This window comes from Rutidosis leptorrhynchoides, chromosome 1 (assembly GCF_046630445.1).
Source record: "Rutidosis leptorrhynchoides isolate AG116_Rl617_1_P2 chromosome 1, CSIRO_AGI_Rlap_v1, whole genome shotgun sequence".
NCBI lineage: Eukaryota > Viridiplantae > Streptophyta > Magnoliopsida > Asterales > Asteraceae > Rutidosis > Rutidosis leptorrhynchoides.
The window spans coordinates 491,637,793-491,653,095 of NC_092333.1; the positions used below are offsets into that span (position 1 = coordinate 491,637,793).

General features: G+C 33.4%; 1 protein-coding gene and 1 long non-coding RNA gene across 2 annotated transcripts; both read right to left on the reverse strand.

Moving 5' to 3' along the window:
* Positions 1-3,451: 3,451 nt before the first annotated feature.
* Positions 3,452-6,103, reverse strand: LOC139875430 (endoglucanase 17-like). The gene is made up of 7 exons (XM_071862769.1): positions 5,835-6,103; positions 5,115-5,321; positions 4,785-4,985; positions 4,607-4,699; positions 4,338-4,499; positions 4,137-4,248; positions 3,452-4,054 (listed from the first exon to the last, which is right to left on the reverse strand). The coding sequence occupies exons 1-7, from the start codon at positions 6,069-6,071 to the stop codon at positions 3,558-3,560; spliced, it is 1,509 nt and encodes a 502-aa protein (XP_071718870.1). The 5' UTR covers positions 6,072-6,103; the 3' UTR covers positions 3,452-3,557.
* Positions 6,104-6,431: 328 nt separating this feature from the next.
* LOC139875438 (uncharacterized) lies at positions 6,432-8,751 on the reverse strand. The gene is made up of 3 exons (XR_011767922.1): positions 8,443-8,751; positions 7,436-8,334; positions 6,432-7,290 (listed from the first exon to the last, which is right to left on the reverse strand). It is a non-coding gene; the product is annotated as an uncharacterized lncRNA (long non-coding RNA).
* Between the last annotated feature and the right edge of the window lie 6,552 nt (positions 8,752-15,303).

A 15,303-nucleotide genomic window follows, 5' to 3' on the forward strand; every position in this document is an offset into this window, starting at 1 on the left:
GGGCTGCTCGCAAAGCGTGTGGTCGTTCTGGGATTAGTCAGTTATAAAATAAAGTTGGATACCCGGGTTCAAAAAAAATAATAATAATAATAAAGGGGAGTGATATGTACACAACCATTTTTTACACATACACAACCAAACATACTTTGTAATGTTGTACTGTTAGTCACAATATCCAAGTACATCCTTGAAAGATATTGATTGTGGTAAAATGGTTATCGTGATATAAGCAAGTGATGTGTAGCCTTATATCCATTTAAATTGTTATTCTAATGTCTTGCTACTACAGAGGACCCATCCTTGAATCTAAGATATGATATGTGACTACAAGCTATGTGAGTACAAGAGTAAAATTTGTATGTCATCAGTTTTGAACATGGAAATCTGGCAAAATAGTTCATGTTTAGTTGTTCTCTAAATTATCCTTATATCCAAATAATTGTGACAGATGTAGTGACTTTCTTTAGGATATATATAGTTTAAATATGCAATGTTAACCCATTAACTGTTTTTACGGGTCCGTAACAATGGATGTTGAAAAGATTTTTTTAATAAACCCGTGTAATCACGGGTCATTAACTAGTTTAGTTGTATAATTCAATTCGGTAGTGTCTCATTTTGAACCGACAAGTGTCTTATTGATGTTCAATGGTATATTCATCTTATTAAAACGTTCTCTTTCAAGTTGTTATATGGTGATTATTCATCTTATATAAACGTTATCTTTCAAGTTGTTATATTATTATTCAACATGTTTTCAATAAAAACTTGCATATAGTGCTAGCTTTAAGACTTGTAAATGTACAAAATGAATAATGTTGACAGCAATTGATTGGGACAACAGGGTAAGAATGTCTTGTGGTCTCCTTAAAGTCGTTACTTTTAGTTGTTCACGTTAACATTAAACGTGTCTTTGTATGATACCTATTATTTTACTTTTTCATATTCATATATCTTTGCTGGACCCCATTTTAATATCAAATCTGACATTCTGGAAATTTGCAGGCTTTAAACCACGTGATACGCACACTCCCTCATCCATCCTGTGTGTGTTACTTTAAGAAGTTTGATGGGTCAAATCTTTGGGCTCCACACCAACGGTAATACTATACTCCTTAGTCCTTACTTGTGCTACTTTCAACAGTTTTACTTCTTGGAATTATTATCCTAATCCACCTCTTTCCAATTATAGTGGTAGCTGTCTACATTTGTCATTTTCCTTTTTTCTTCACTTTTCACAAGTGTAGACTTGCTATTCCATATTTTCATTCAATCAACATCTTCGTGCATAGATAAAAATCTGTATTGCAAACATTTTATATTTTTATTTAACTACATTGTCAGTAGTTTGATGTTGTAAAGAAGGAAAATGCTCAATATGTAATAGTATTATATTAACAATGGAGTTAACATATTAAACAAACTGTCAATCTTTTGCAATTTTTATCTTCTTATTTTAAGTATTTACAAGTGTATCTTGTTCTTTTCGTTAATCACAATAATTTGATTACTACTAAACAAATTTATTACGGTAGTATATTTATTTGCAAAGTACTTTTATATTTATTGTGCTATAGATTTGAATGGTGGGTCCAGTGTTGGATTGCAGAGTAACCAACTTTTAAGTTGAGATCTAAGGGATCAACCAGAGTGCGACACGTGGCGCGATAATCACATGTGATTGAAAAAAATGAAAAAAAAAAATTTCAAAATTTTTTTTTCAAATTTTTTTTTTTGTTTTTTCAAATTTTTTTTTCAATCATTCAATCACATGACATGCAGTAATTCACATATGATTCTGCATGTCAAATCCAATCACATGTGATTGAAAAAATTTTTATTTAGTAAAATGACGAATTTCAGTAAATTTGTGCTAAACCTTTAAACACCACGTTTTTGATCAAAACTTAATCAAATTACCGAATTAAAGTCTGAAATTTTGAAGATATGATCACGAAATGCTAACAAACTTAATCAAATCACCGAATTAAAGTCTGTTTCCTGTTGAATTTTTTTTTTTTGAAAAAAAAATTTGAATTTTTTTTTTCAATCACATGTGATTGTGTTTTACAATCACATATGATTGAGTTTGATAATCACATGTGATTGAATTTGACATGCAAAATTTAAAAAAAAAATGTAAAAAAAGCTTCGAAAAAAAAAGATTTTCGAAAAAAAAAATTTAAAATTTTTTTTTCAAAAAAATTATTTAATTTTTTTTAATCACATGTGATTGTCGCGCCACATGTCACACTCTGATTGATCCGTTAAATTTCAAACAAATTATTGGATTCAAGGGATTACAACTTTTGCGCTAGTTATATGGGGTTTTGGAAGGATCAAAAATTAGGTCACTAATTTTTGAGGTGTCATATTATATTTATTATTATTAACAACAACAAAAATCAATTCTATAGAAGTGAAATATTAAGAGTAAGATGTAGACAATTCTTCCCATATTATAAAATAAAAAGAAGTCATTTCTCCATCCATAATGAAACATCTATATTGTATTTACTAAATTCTCGCTAATAATCTATTTATAAAATGAAAAGTGGTATTTCCAACCTTATTTTTGATGGATATATTATTATTTGAAATTATCTTCAAAATTATTCTCAAATAAACATAAAATTTATATAAGCTATCATTAGAGGGGAAACAAAGTGATCGACCGCTCAGGGTCCATGATTTATAAGGGCTCAATTTTTTTTATATGTACAGTCATAATTAGAGATTCAAAAATATGAAAATTATGAAAACATAATTGAAGCAGCGAAGACGAAACACAATGGACCTAAAAATAACAATTAAATGCTCTATAACAAAGAAATCAAAGCCCAGTATCACTCTAGCAAAACTCGGATGATTTAAAAAAAAGGTACTTATATTATTCCTATGGCCTAAGGGCCTTTTTTCCACACCACTCTAGATCTTTAAATTCTCGGAACCGAACCTCGCTATCATTTAAGGATATTTAAAGATATTTGAATGGATATATAAAAATATTGTTGGATATATATATAAGTCCCTTTAAAATTGTTTAACATTCCAAAAATATTTATAGAATTGTTTAATATTCCAAAAAAATAATCCGTATTTATTACTAATGCACAGTAATTTGTAAGTGTTGACTAGCATGTCTTGTTCTTTTTTACTATAATCACGGTATTTGATACTTCCAGGTTTCACTGATTTACTTGGTTATATAAAAATGAGTAGATTCCCAAAGCACTTAAATTAAAGATAAAAAAACATAAACATTTAGCCAAACCGGAAAAAACAAATATTAAAAACATTCATGAGAATTCATACGGCTACACTAATAATGCCGGTTCTCGTACGCATCAGCTTACAACTGGACTAAACATGAAAATATAAAACTAGTAAATACTACTATAATTAATTAATTAATTATATATAGATAGATTTTTTTTAGATATATGCGCATAGCATTTTTGTTCTCAGGGCTCAAGGAATTATGGTTTTCCACTCCCTTTTACCCCTCCCAATACAAGACCATAAAAATCAGTCTTAATTATCAATCAATAATTCATCTAAAGCTGCCCAAATGAGTGAGCCAAGTAAGATAATGCCCCAACCAGTGGTGCATTGATGTAAGTAGCTGGTTCAGATTGGAAATAATCTGTTCTCAAATCTGGAAAGTGGTCATGCTCATCTGGTCCACCCACCACAGCACCAATTAATGTATTCGGGTTAGGGATATTTGAATGCATGATTGAAAAACCCGACCCACATTGGATCTTTGCAGGATGTGCAGATATTGAAGGTAAAGATGATCCCCTGTGGTGAATCCTTTGTGGGTATCTTGGACCATATCCAACCATGTATGACATCTTTAATGGGTTGTCACCCAATAAGTAGTCCACCTGTTTCTTTGCAATGGAACGTAGTCGTTTTGGGGTGACAATTGAGCCACCACAATTAACTACCATTTTAGCTTGGGTTAAGTACTTGGCATAGGTGACTAGTAAGAAAGAAGCAGAAGTCACATATTGCATGTTAGAGTCATCCATCTTGAACAAAAGACCACCTGCAGTTGATTCAAGATTCAGTTAGTTCCTTAGCAAGAACAAATTTTTATCACATAATCACAGATTTGACAAAATTAACACCTGGGGTGTACTCAGATTGCGAAAAAGGTGCCCCTGGAATTAGTGAACAAATGAAGTTATCTGCATGACCCTTGTAGTCATGAAGGGATTGGAACTTTTGTACCAAAAATGCCTGTTATATATTGTTAACACTATCAATTAGTACTAAATTAAACTAAAGTTTACTAAAAATTGAAACTTTTTTTAAAGGTTTAGTAGTACTTTGGATAGAAGAACTCTGGCACCAGCATGCTTATTGTCCCACCCAAATGTATTATCAGTCTCACCAGCTCCTAGGGTTTGACCATTGGCTTGAATGTAGTTTAGGTATTTTGGGCTTCTTGTGGCCTTGTGTAACCAGGCTGCTCCCCATAACAATTCATCCTTGAATTCAAATACACAACACAATTGTTAGCTTCTATCTAACAACATAAATGTCACAGTTTTAGAAAAGTACTATTAAGGTTAGGTTATGTTTCTTGATTAACTACCTCATATCCAGAATATGAGCAATAATAGGGACAGACCCATTTCTTGAGCCCATTGCTGTATGAACCTCTGTACTTATCAGCAAACTCAAACACCTGTTGTGTCACATGAACAAAGGTTAAAATTAAAATTCCGTTTCTACACTTCAAATATTAAATAAAGATAACACAGGATACTTACCCTAATGGCTCTTTTAAGGAGAAGCTTAGAGTAAGTGCGGTCAGACTTCCTAAACACCAATGAAGCAGAAGCAAGTGCAGCAGCTGTTTCAGCTGCCACTTCTGTTCCAGGGGTATTTTTGTCAACTTTCAAAACTGTTCTTGGAGTGTCCATATCTTCAGGTCTCTCCCAACAGGCATGGTCCTTGGTGGCGTCACCAACCTGTTATTTTAACAACAGAATCTTTTAAATTAAACAAAATCTTTTAAAAAATAGTAAAGTATAACAAAACAAAGTAAAATGAAGCACTTAAACAAAATACAAGTTTATGTACATAATTTGTTAATGTACCTGAACATAAATAACATCTGGTTCTGCAGTAGCTTTAAGTAAATAATCAGTAGCCCAACGAATGGCTTCTTTAGCATTACCCAAATCACTTTTCATCAACCCACCAAATTCAAGCACACTCCATGACAACATTGTGGTGGTAAAAGCCATAGGAAACCCAAACTTGACATTATCCCCTGCATCATAGTACCCACCTACTAAATCCACCTGCATTGTTATAATTTTAACAAAATTAGCAAGAAAAACAAAAACCCATTTCAAATCTTCAATCTTTATCTTAAACTAACATATAAAAGAATGTTTCTTTGAAAATTTGTTGCATACTTTCATCTGCATTGTAATAATAATAACAATATTAGCAATAAAAACAAAAACCATTTTAAATCTTCAATCTTTATCTTAAACAAGCACACAAAAAGAATGTTTGTTTAAAAAAAATTGCATACTTTCATCTGCATTGTAATAATATTAACAAAATTAGCAATAAAAACAAAAACCCATTTCAAATCTTCAATCTTTATCTTAAACTAGCACATAAATGAATCTTTGTTTGACAAAAATTGGATAATCTCATCTGCATTGTAATAATTTCATCTGCATTGTAATAATTGCAACAATGTTGGCAAGAAAAACAAAACCCCATTTCAAATCTTCAATATTTATGTTATATTATCACTTAAAAATTGTTTCTTTATTTAAAAAGAAAAAAAAAATGCATACTTTCATGGCTGCTCCATCTGAAAGCCCAGAATTTTTTCTCCAAGTTATCCTTTGGTTTGGGGGAAGTCTGCCTGACCTTTGGCCTTCAAAAAAGATTAGGGATTTAGTGAGAGCATCTTTGTAGTTATGGGTGGCGACACGGTGGGGACGGTGGGCGGGGAACGCCGTGGCGGCGACGGAGAAGACGGTGATAAGGAGGAAAAGGTGGTGGGAAATGGCGGAGAAGGAAGCAGACATTGTTTGGGCTTTTTTGATCCCTTGGGTTGAACAATGTGTTTCAAGTGAACCCCAAGTGTGAAAAAAGAATGACAAAGTGTGCGGGTATATAAAGGGGAAAATAACTGCATTCATTTCTAACGTCCTGCTTTGTTGATAACAGTTAAAGCAATTTTAAAAATCAAAAAACAAAAAATATAGAATATTAAAGTGTTCCAATGGGGTACCATGTTAAAAGTGTGATGTTTTCATATGTGCCCTGTTTCCTTGTTCATTAATCATTCTAGCCGAATAAAATTTAAAATTGAGGAGATAGATCCGAATAAAGTATAATCTTATCAGATGGCTCCTTCCTTCTCTCATCCAAAATACACCTCCAATTTCAAACCTTTCTTCCCTAACTCAATTCCAATCAAACAATTTCATAACTCAACTCACAATCTCCACCCATTTCAGTCAAAACATTCTAAGAATTCAAACCCCAACTACACTAAAAAATCCACAATTTTCATAGGCAACCTATCCAACCTTGTTGATCCTACAATCATCAACAATTTCTTTCAAAAGTTTGGCCTCATCACGGGTATTTCATGGAAGCTCAATCGTTCCTTTGCTTTTGTGCGTTTTGAAAATCCGTTTCAAGCTTCTGGTGCAATCAATTCCAATGGTAAATATCTTAAAGGTAAAAACATCTACGTGGGCTTTGCCAAAAATGATTTAAACACTAAAATCCTTCCTCACCCATTTATTCAACTTAATACTAACAACTTTTCCAAATCTCCTGTTTACATTTCTCCTAATCAGGCAACATGTGCTCGTAAGAATCTAACCGCAATGGTTATCGATAAAAATCCAATTAAAGCAAGTAAATTGATAAATTGGCTTAAGAGTAGATCAATTATCATAGAATCAATCTGCTCATGAGGTTCTTTTGCATATATCATTCAATGCAAAGATAGTGATAGCTTTAAACGATTAAACCTCGGTCCGTCATTAAATGTCATTGAATTTCTCGAAGTAGTTCAAATGGTTCAAAGATCAAACAGGTTTACAAGAATCGTTCAAGTGGGTATTAGAGGTATACCCTATGATTGTAGCTCACCTGAATGCACAATTGAGGCAGTGAAGAACATCGGTAGGGTCATTCACGTTGACAGGGACTCGCATAAACTCGTCAATCCTGAAATTACTTATGCGCTTATCGAAACCAGTGAATCTGGTAAAATCGGCCAATTTGTTTCTGCAAATTTGGAAGATGATACCAATTGTAAAATTTGGGTTGAAGAAATAATCCAAGACGATCCAATTGAAATTATCCCAGAAGAATTGATAAAAGAGCATAATAATTTCTTGATTTCTAATGACAAAAATAAATCTAATCTTACCAAAAAAGAGTTGCTTTCGCCGGAATCTGAGAATATCATCCCGGAAACTCCTCCGGCATCTCCTTCTGTGGGCCCTCCTGATTCACCCTTGAAAAATTAGACCGTTGGGGTTCAGGTTTCAAGTTTCGAGACTCCTAAAAAGCCAACCATCCATGTTTCTTTTGAACCAAATGAGTTACATCTATCTTTGGATAAAGTTAACCTAGCTTTATCTAAACAAAAAACAAAAACTGCTGAGGATATTAAAAAGAACCTTTTTGTTTCCTTTGACAACAAAACACACCATTCCCCTTTGACTAATAAAGCCAACGAGTCCCCTTCCAAAAAACCCTTCAATTACAATCTAAATGACTATCCTACCCTCTCAAATAACTCTTCAAAAATCAATTCTATACCTTCTTTTTCTGTTGATATTTCCTCAGCCAAAAAACCTTCTTTTCTAAACAAAGACGATTCCTATGCCAAGAAAGTTGCAATTCATGATAATCAAGAATCTAATGATCAATGCATCGGTGATGAATGTAGAAGTTCATGTGAAAAAATTAAAAAGAGATGCCTTATCAATAACAAGGTTAGTGAACCTTTTATTGAGGAAAAGAGAACATGTAATGTCACCAATATCAATTGGATAATCGATTCACCCGATCTTTCTCAAGCGTTCGACACTACTAGTGAAATCAATCATGTAGTAGGTCACGAAACTTCACACAAAAAGTGCAAGACTAATGGTGAGCAATTTGGGGCTAAAAAATTAACTTACAGAGAGAAAATACAAAAATTTTGCAACTTTATGGATGACATGGTAGACAAGGACTCTCCAAAGCCATGAGAATCACCTCGGGTTCACTTCAATTGGTCGAATGGCGAATACACTAATCATCTCGCACCAATTTCAAGTCCTGGCAACACAACAAACAAAGGTTAAAGATATTTGAAAGCCATTAAAATCGTTATATGGAAGTAATATGATTGATGATGGTTTTCCTTTCAGTTTCCCTTATCCTTACCCTTATCCTTGAATTTCTCAAATTAAATGTAACACAATTCTGAATTCAAGTTTCAATTCCTTTTCTATCTGTCCGTCCCAATTTCTTTTTCCTTCAATTCGATTTTCAGCTTCAACATGCGTTCTCTGTATTTATTTCTATTGTCAATTAATTGATTTAATGTCAATCAATTTCATCATCCCCATCCTCCATCTTTTTAACTGATTTGGTTCGTTCTTCGTCTCCAGCTTCGTTTTATCCCTTTCTTTCGTATGCATCCGTCATCGTCTTCGGTTTGTCCCATGTATTCGTTTTCTTTGAGGTCAATTCGTGAAGCTGGTTGCGATTTGGTTTCAGGTCTGTCAATGGTTCGTATCCTCCATCTATTATCCTGTTATTTTAAGGTTCTTCTTTTTCTGGTAGGGGATGCGCCATTGAGCCCATTTAACTTGGTTGATCTTTTGCTTTCTTGGGCCTAGTACATTTGGATTTGCAATGACTCAACACACAAATTGCTATTTCAAGAAGCTTTATTTTTCAACGGAAATTTCAAGTGTTGATCGGCCACCGATCACAATTTCAAAATAAAGGATATCCTTTAGTTTATCAATTTTGCATCGGGTTTCAAACGTTTGCATGGGGTCCAATTCCATATTTGTATGCCTATAGTTTCAAGTATATTTTATTCTAGTTCTTTCAATTGTTGTCTAGAGTTTCATGATCGAGTTGTCGATCCACAATTGTAACCGTTATTTGCATTGTTACCATTCATTTCTTTGATGAAGGTAATAATGGTTATTAATATATTGTTCCTTTTTCGCCGAAAAAAAAAAGTGTGATGTTTCACATTTGACTGTTGGTGATTATCATATTAAAAATTAAAAATGTGAAATGAGATGACACTTTAATTCATGAATATTAGCTGGATATCATAAAATTCTTTTGTTCAAGAAAAGATAATGTTTTTAATATGTCCAATATTTGGCTACTAGTTTTCTAATCACTTGTGAATTTCACATGCTCATTGGGGGGAAAAAGCAGAACTTTTTTTTATGTTTTTATTTATCTTTAAGAATTTCACAGTTTCTCCCCTATTTTCTATAAAAAGTAATATAAATAAATAGATTCAAAGATTAACAATATACAAACAAAATCAACGAGAAACACAAAAGTAGCCTAAAACAAACAGCAACAAAACGCAACTAAACAAATTAATTAACCTAAAACTAAACCTAACCTTCAACATTGCTGAACAATCAATAATAAGGCCAACTAAAACAAACACAACTATAAAACTATAACCTGACTCGATAGCACCTAAACCATTTACGTCAAAACATCGAACCATCGGAAGACTTGTAACACCGAAAATCAGAAAACTGACCGCAACGAAAAGTCAGTTTCTGCCTTTTTTATGAATTGTGATTTCTCTTTTTATTTCTATCCTTTTAGACCCAATTTCTTCGGTAAGCTTGGTGTGATAGAAAAGAAAAAGACAAACCGGCACTATCGTTTCATAACCTTTGAGCCGAAAGCCTTTGTTAGGGATGGAATTCAATAATAGAAACATATCAATTTGACGACCATAGATCAAAGCGTTATACTAATAGTCTTAACTTTGTGTTCATATATATATATATATATATATATATATATATATATATATATATATATATATATATATATATATATATATATATATATATATATATATATATATATATATATAATAGTCTTAACTTTGTGTTCATCTATATATATATATATATATATATATATATATATATATATATATATAAAGGGGGAAATAATCAATCGGGAGGAAGCAAAACTTTTTTTTTCGTTTTTTGAAAAAACTTTGTTCTCGAACATTATAGGTTGGATGAAAATATGAACATTTAATAAAGACGCTCTGTGATGATTTATTTTGGCGGGAAAACGCACGAAGAAAAAAATGAAAACATGCATCATGAGTAATATTATTCTTCTGGGTTTTTTTTTTTTTTTTTTTTTTTTTTTTTTTTTAGGGTTTAAAAATTGAGGTTTAGTAATTAGGATTTAGAAATTATGGTTAAAAAAATTAGGGTTTAGCTATTAGGGTTTAGAAATTAGTGTTCAGGGTTTAGAGTTTAGAAATTAGGGTTTAGATTGAATTTTTAACACGAACGGCATAGAGTTTAGGGTTTAGGGACTAAATTTAAAACACTAAACCCAAAACTCTAAACTCTAAATTGGACTAAATTTTGAAAAAAAAAAACTTCATATGAACGAAAACAACGTTCCAAAAATATTATTAGGAATAACATTACTTATCAATTATTTCTTCGATCGTTTTTCCGCCTAAATAATAACATTCATCACATTGTATCCTTTTTAAATGTTCATATTTTCACCTAAACTTGATGTCTGAAAAAAAATAAAAAAAACGAAAAAAATTTATTTCCCCTCATTCCCCCTCCCCCTCCCCAAAACAAAAAAGTGCTTCCCTCCAGATGTGCTGCACCATAATTTTTTTTTTGTAGTGTGTTTTTGGTAAAGCGAAGTCGGGTTGTTACAAGTGGTATCAGAGCATGGTCTAAGGGATTTAGGCGACTTGAGATAGGTGCCTAGACTTAGACTTTATTGTGTGTACACTTTATGCGGGACTTGTAGGACTTTGGGTCGAATCGGAAATTGTTAGTGCTTAGGTTTATGTGAACTAACCTTGCGTGAATTGTTTTTGTATTGTATTAGCAATCATCAAGTGAGATAGACGTTGTACTAGCAAGTTAATGCGACGTGCTCGCGTAACAATGATTAGCTACCATTGTTACGGGTTCAAATCGTGTCAAACAAGCGACGTACGACGAATGTTAAGCAAGATGGGGTAGTGTGGTGTATATGTATATACATATGTGTTAAGTCCTTTCGTTTCGTTGTTTAATCTTTTCCGTTTTATAGAATGAAGATGAGAAATGGACAAGACACCAATGATGGAAGTATGAGTGAGGACGTTGAGTTCAAGGCCAAAGTTGAGGCCATCTTTAAACGTTAAAAAGCAGAGTTTCTTAAAGATGTTAAGAAGATGTTCCTAGACACGATTGACGAGCAAATAGTCAATGTGGTAAAGGAACAAGTTAAGGCCGTTCTTTACGAAGATAATGTGGTTAGACGGGACTTTTTCTATAAGAATTTCAAGGATTCTCAACCTCCCACCTTTGAAGGTGAAAGAGACCCTCTTAAGAGTGCCCAATGGATCTCCGATATGGAGGGGGCCTTCCGTACTTGTGAATGTCCTCTCTATAAGAAGACAAGGTACGGGTGTAGTATGTTGAGGCGTGATGCTAAATTGTGGTGGGACGCGAAAATCCAAGTTTATGGCGAAGAACAATGTATGGAGTTCACATGGGATGAATTCAAGGCGGAGTTTTTCGATGAGTACCGAACTTCGGTCGATCTTACTAGGCTTAAGGACGAGTTACGTTCCTTGAGGCAAGGGTCGATGGATTTGAACACTCTTAAATCCGTGTTTTTATCCAAGACCCAATTTTGCCCGTAGTATGTCGGGAATGATAAAATGTTGAAAGAAGATTTCTATCAAATCTTGAATGATAGTTTTCAAGAGAAGATACGTGTGAATGTAGTGAAGAGCTTTGATGAGTTGTTCAATATGGCAAAAGGGTTTGAGTTACGTTCGACAAGAGGAAGATCGAAGGTTCGAGCCATTCGAACTTTTCAAACAAAAAGAGTAAGAAAGGTTCCGAAAGTGCTAATAGTGTGAAGAAGAGTGTTCCCGGAGAATTCCGTTATTCTTGTCACAATTGTGGACGAAAGGGGCATATGGCCCGTGATTGCCCCAACCCATCTTCTACAACCAAAGTCACTTGTTATAATTGTGGTAAAGAAGGGCACAAGAGGCCGGAGTGTCCCGACTTGCGCATCGATAATGTTAAGAAGTTGGAGAAGGAGGCGGGTACGGCTAAGGGTTGAAATTATTTGATGACCAATGATGAAGCCAAACAATCCAACGAAGTTGTCTTAGGTACTTTTATGGTTAACTCTATTTCGGCAAGGATTCTATTTGATAGCGGTGCAAATTTGTCGTTTGTGTCTCCAAAATTTGTGCCTAGACTTAATAGACCGTTAGCTAAGTTAAGTCGTCCGGTAGAAGTCGAAATAGCGGACGGCAAGACGGTGCTAGTGGTTGATATGTGTAAAAATTGTGATGTCGTTTTTGGTGCCAAAAACTTTAAGACTGATCTTATCCCGATGACTTTGGGTGATTTTGATATCATTGTTGGTATGGATTGGATCGATCATAATAGAGCCGATATTGCATGCCATGAAAAATTTATTCGGGTGAAGACCCCAAGTGGGGGAGAGTTAATTATTCACGGTGATAAGCGTAGAAGACTTGTGCCGATATGCACTTTTGCACGGGCACATCGTTTCCTTGTTAGTGGTGGCATGGCTTTTCTTGCCCATGTTGTTGCTACTCGTAATGAGCCACCACCCATTCGTGAAATTCCGGTGGTCAATGAATTTGAAGACGTTTTTCCGGATGAGTTACCGGGTGTTCCGGCGGAAAGACAAGTTGAATTTCGCATTGAGTTGGTTTCAGGGGCTACCCCCATTGCTAAAACTCCTTATCGTTTAGCGCCAACGAAAATGCAAGAGTTGTTAAATCAAACCCAAGAGTTGCTTGAGAAGGGTTTCATTCGACCTAGTGCTTCGCCATGGGGCGCTCCGGTTTTATTCATGAAGAAAAAGGATGGTAGTATGCGGATGTGCATCGATTATTGAGTTGAACAAAGTGACGATCAAGAATCGTTATCCATTGCCTCGGATTGACGATTTGTTTGACCAACTGATAATGCTAAAAACGAACATATATTTCATAGCATTATCCCTCAAGAAAGACAAGCTTTTAGTTGCAATTGTTCTATTTACAAGTGATATTCGTTTACATAATAAAAGGTGAAGACAAAAGACCGATTCGACGAATTGAAGACGCAAACGACCAAAAAGCTCAAAAGTACAAAATACAATCAAAGTGGTTCAAATTATTGATGAGAAACGTCTCAAAATTACAAGAGTACAAGACGCAAAACGCAAAGTACACGATATTAAATCGTACGAAAGGACGTTCGAAAATCCAGAACCGGGACCTGAGTCAACTTTTAACGCTCGACGCAACGGATAAAAAATTACAAGTCAACTATGCACAAGAATATAATATAATATATATATATATATAATTATATAAATTATATATATATATTATATATATATATATATTAAAAAATTACAGCAGCCCACGTTTAAATCAAAGAGTGAGCTGGAATCCACAGATCCGCACTCGCGGTACTTTTGTGAAGGAAACTACCGCACTCGCGGTACTCTACAGTATGAAGTGGGCCTATAAAAGGCAACGAATTCTGCACAAAAAACACATCTTTTTCCTTCATCTATCTCAACGTATTTATATATATATATTTATATTTTAATTTTAATTTTAATTTTAAATTCTAATAATAAAGGGTATGTTAGCGATTGTTGTAAGGGTGTAAGTCGAAATTCTGTCCGTGTAACGCTACGCTATTTTTAATCACTGTAAGTTATGGTTAATGTTATTTTTAAATTAATATCTCGTAGCTAAGTTATTATTATGCTTATTTAAAATGAAGTAATCATGATGTTGGGCTAAAATACTAAAATTGGGTAATTGGGCTTTGTACCATAATTGGGGTTTGGACAAAAGAACGACACTTGTGAAAATTAGACTATGGGCTATTAATGGGCTTTATATTTGTTTAACTAAATGATAGTTTGTTAATTTAATGTAAAGATTTACAATTGGACGTACCTAGAAATAACTATATACACTCGATCGGACACGATGGGCGGGATATTTATATGTACGAATAATCGTTCATTTAACCGGACACGGTAATGGATTAATAGTCTATGGAATTATTAAAACAATGGTGAAATTATGTACAAGGACACTTGGCATAATTGATAACAAAGTATTAAAATCTTGGGTTACACGCAGCCGATATCCTGGTGTAATTATTAAACAAAGTATTAAGACCTTGTTACAGTTTAAGTCCCCAATTAGTTGGAATATTTGACTTCGAATATAAGGATAATTTGACGAGGACACTCGTGCTCTATATTTATGACTGATGGACTGTTATGGACAAAAACCAGACGGACATATTAAATAATCCAGGACAAAGGACAATTAACCCATGGGAATAAACTAAAATCAACACGTCAAACATCATGATTACGGAAGTTTAAATAAGCATAATTCCTTTATTTTCATATTTAATTGCACTTCTAATTATTGCACTTTTATTTATTGTCATTGTATTTAATTGCACTTTTAATTATCATACTTTTTAATTATCGCAATTTTATTTTATCGCACTTTTATTTATCGCAATTTCATTATCATTATTTACTTTACGCTTTAAATTAAGTCTTTTATTTATTTAATATTTTACATTAGGTTTTAACTGCGACTAAAGTTTTAAAAATTGACAAACCGGTAATTAAACGGTAAAAACCCCCTTTTATAATAATAATATCACTTATATATATATATTTGTATTTTTATAAATTTAAACTAATATAGCGTTAAGCTTGTTTAAGAGTTCCCTGTGGACGAACCGGACTTACTAAAAACTACACTACTGTACGATTATGTACACTGCCTATAAGTGTTGTAGCAAGGTTTAGGTATATCTATTCTATAAATAAATAAATATCTTGTGTAAAATTGTATCGTATTTAATAGTTATTTCGTTGTAAAAATAATACTATTTCCTAGTACACCTCGCACACATCAAGTATTTTTGGTGCCGCTGCCGGGGAAAGTTCAACGCTGAAGTGAAA

Bases quoted from the DNA above. Each gene is read 5' to 3' on its own strand.
- LOC139875430 (XM_071862769.1), bottom strand. From the start codon at position 6,071: ATGTCTGCTTCCTTCTCCGCCATTTCCCACCACCTTTTCCTCCTTATC. The intron at 4,700-4,784 runs GTAAGTATCCTG...GTGACACAACAG, and splicing joins TCCTTAAAAGAGCCATTAGG to GTGTTTGAGTTTGCTGATAA. The intron at 4,249-4,337 runs GTACTACTAAAC...AATATATAACAG, and splicing joins CCAGAGTTCTTCTATCCAAA to GCATTTTTGGTACAAAAGTT.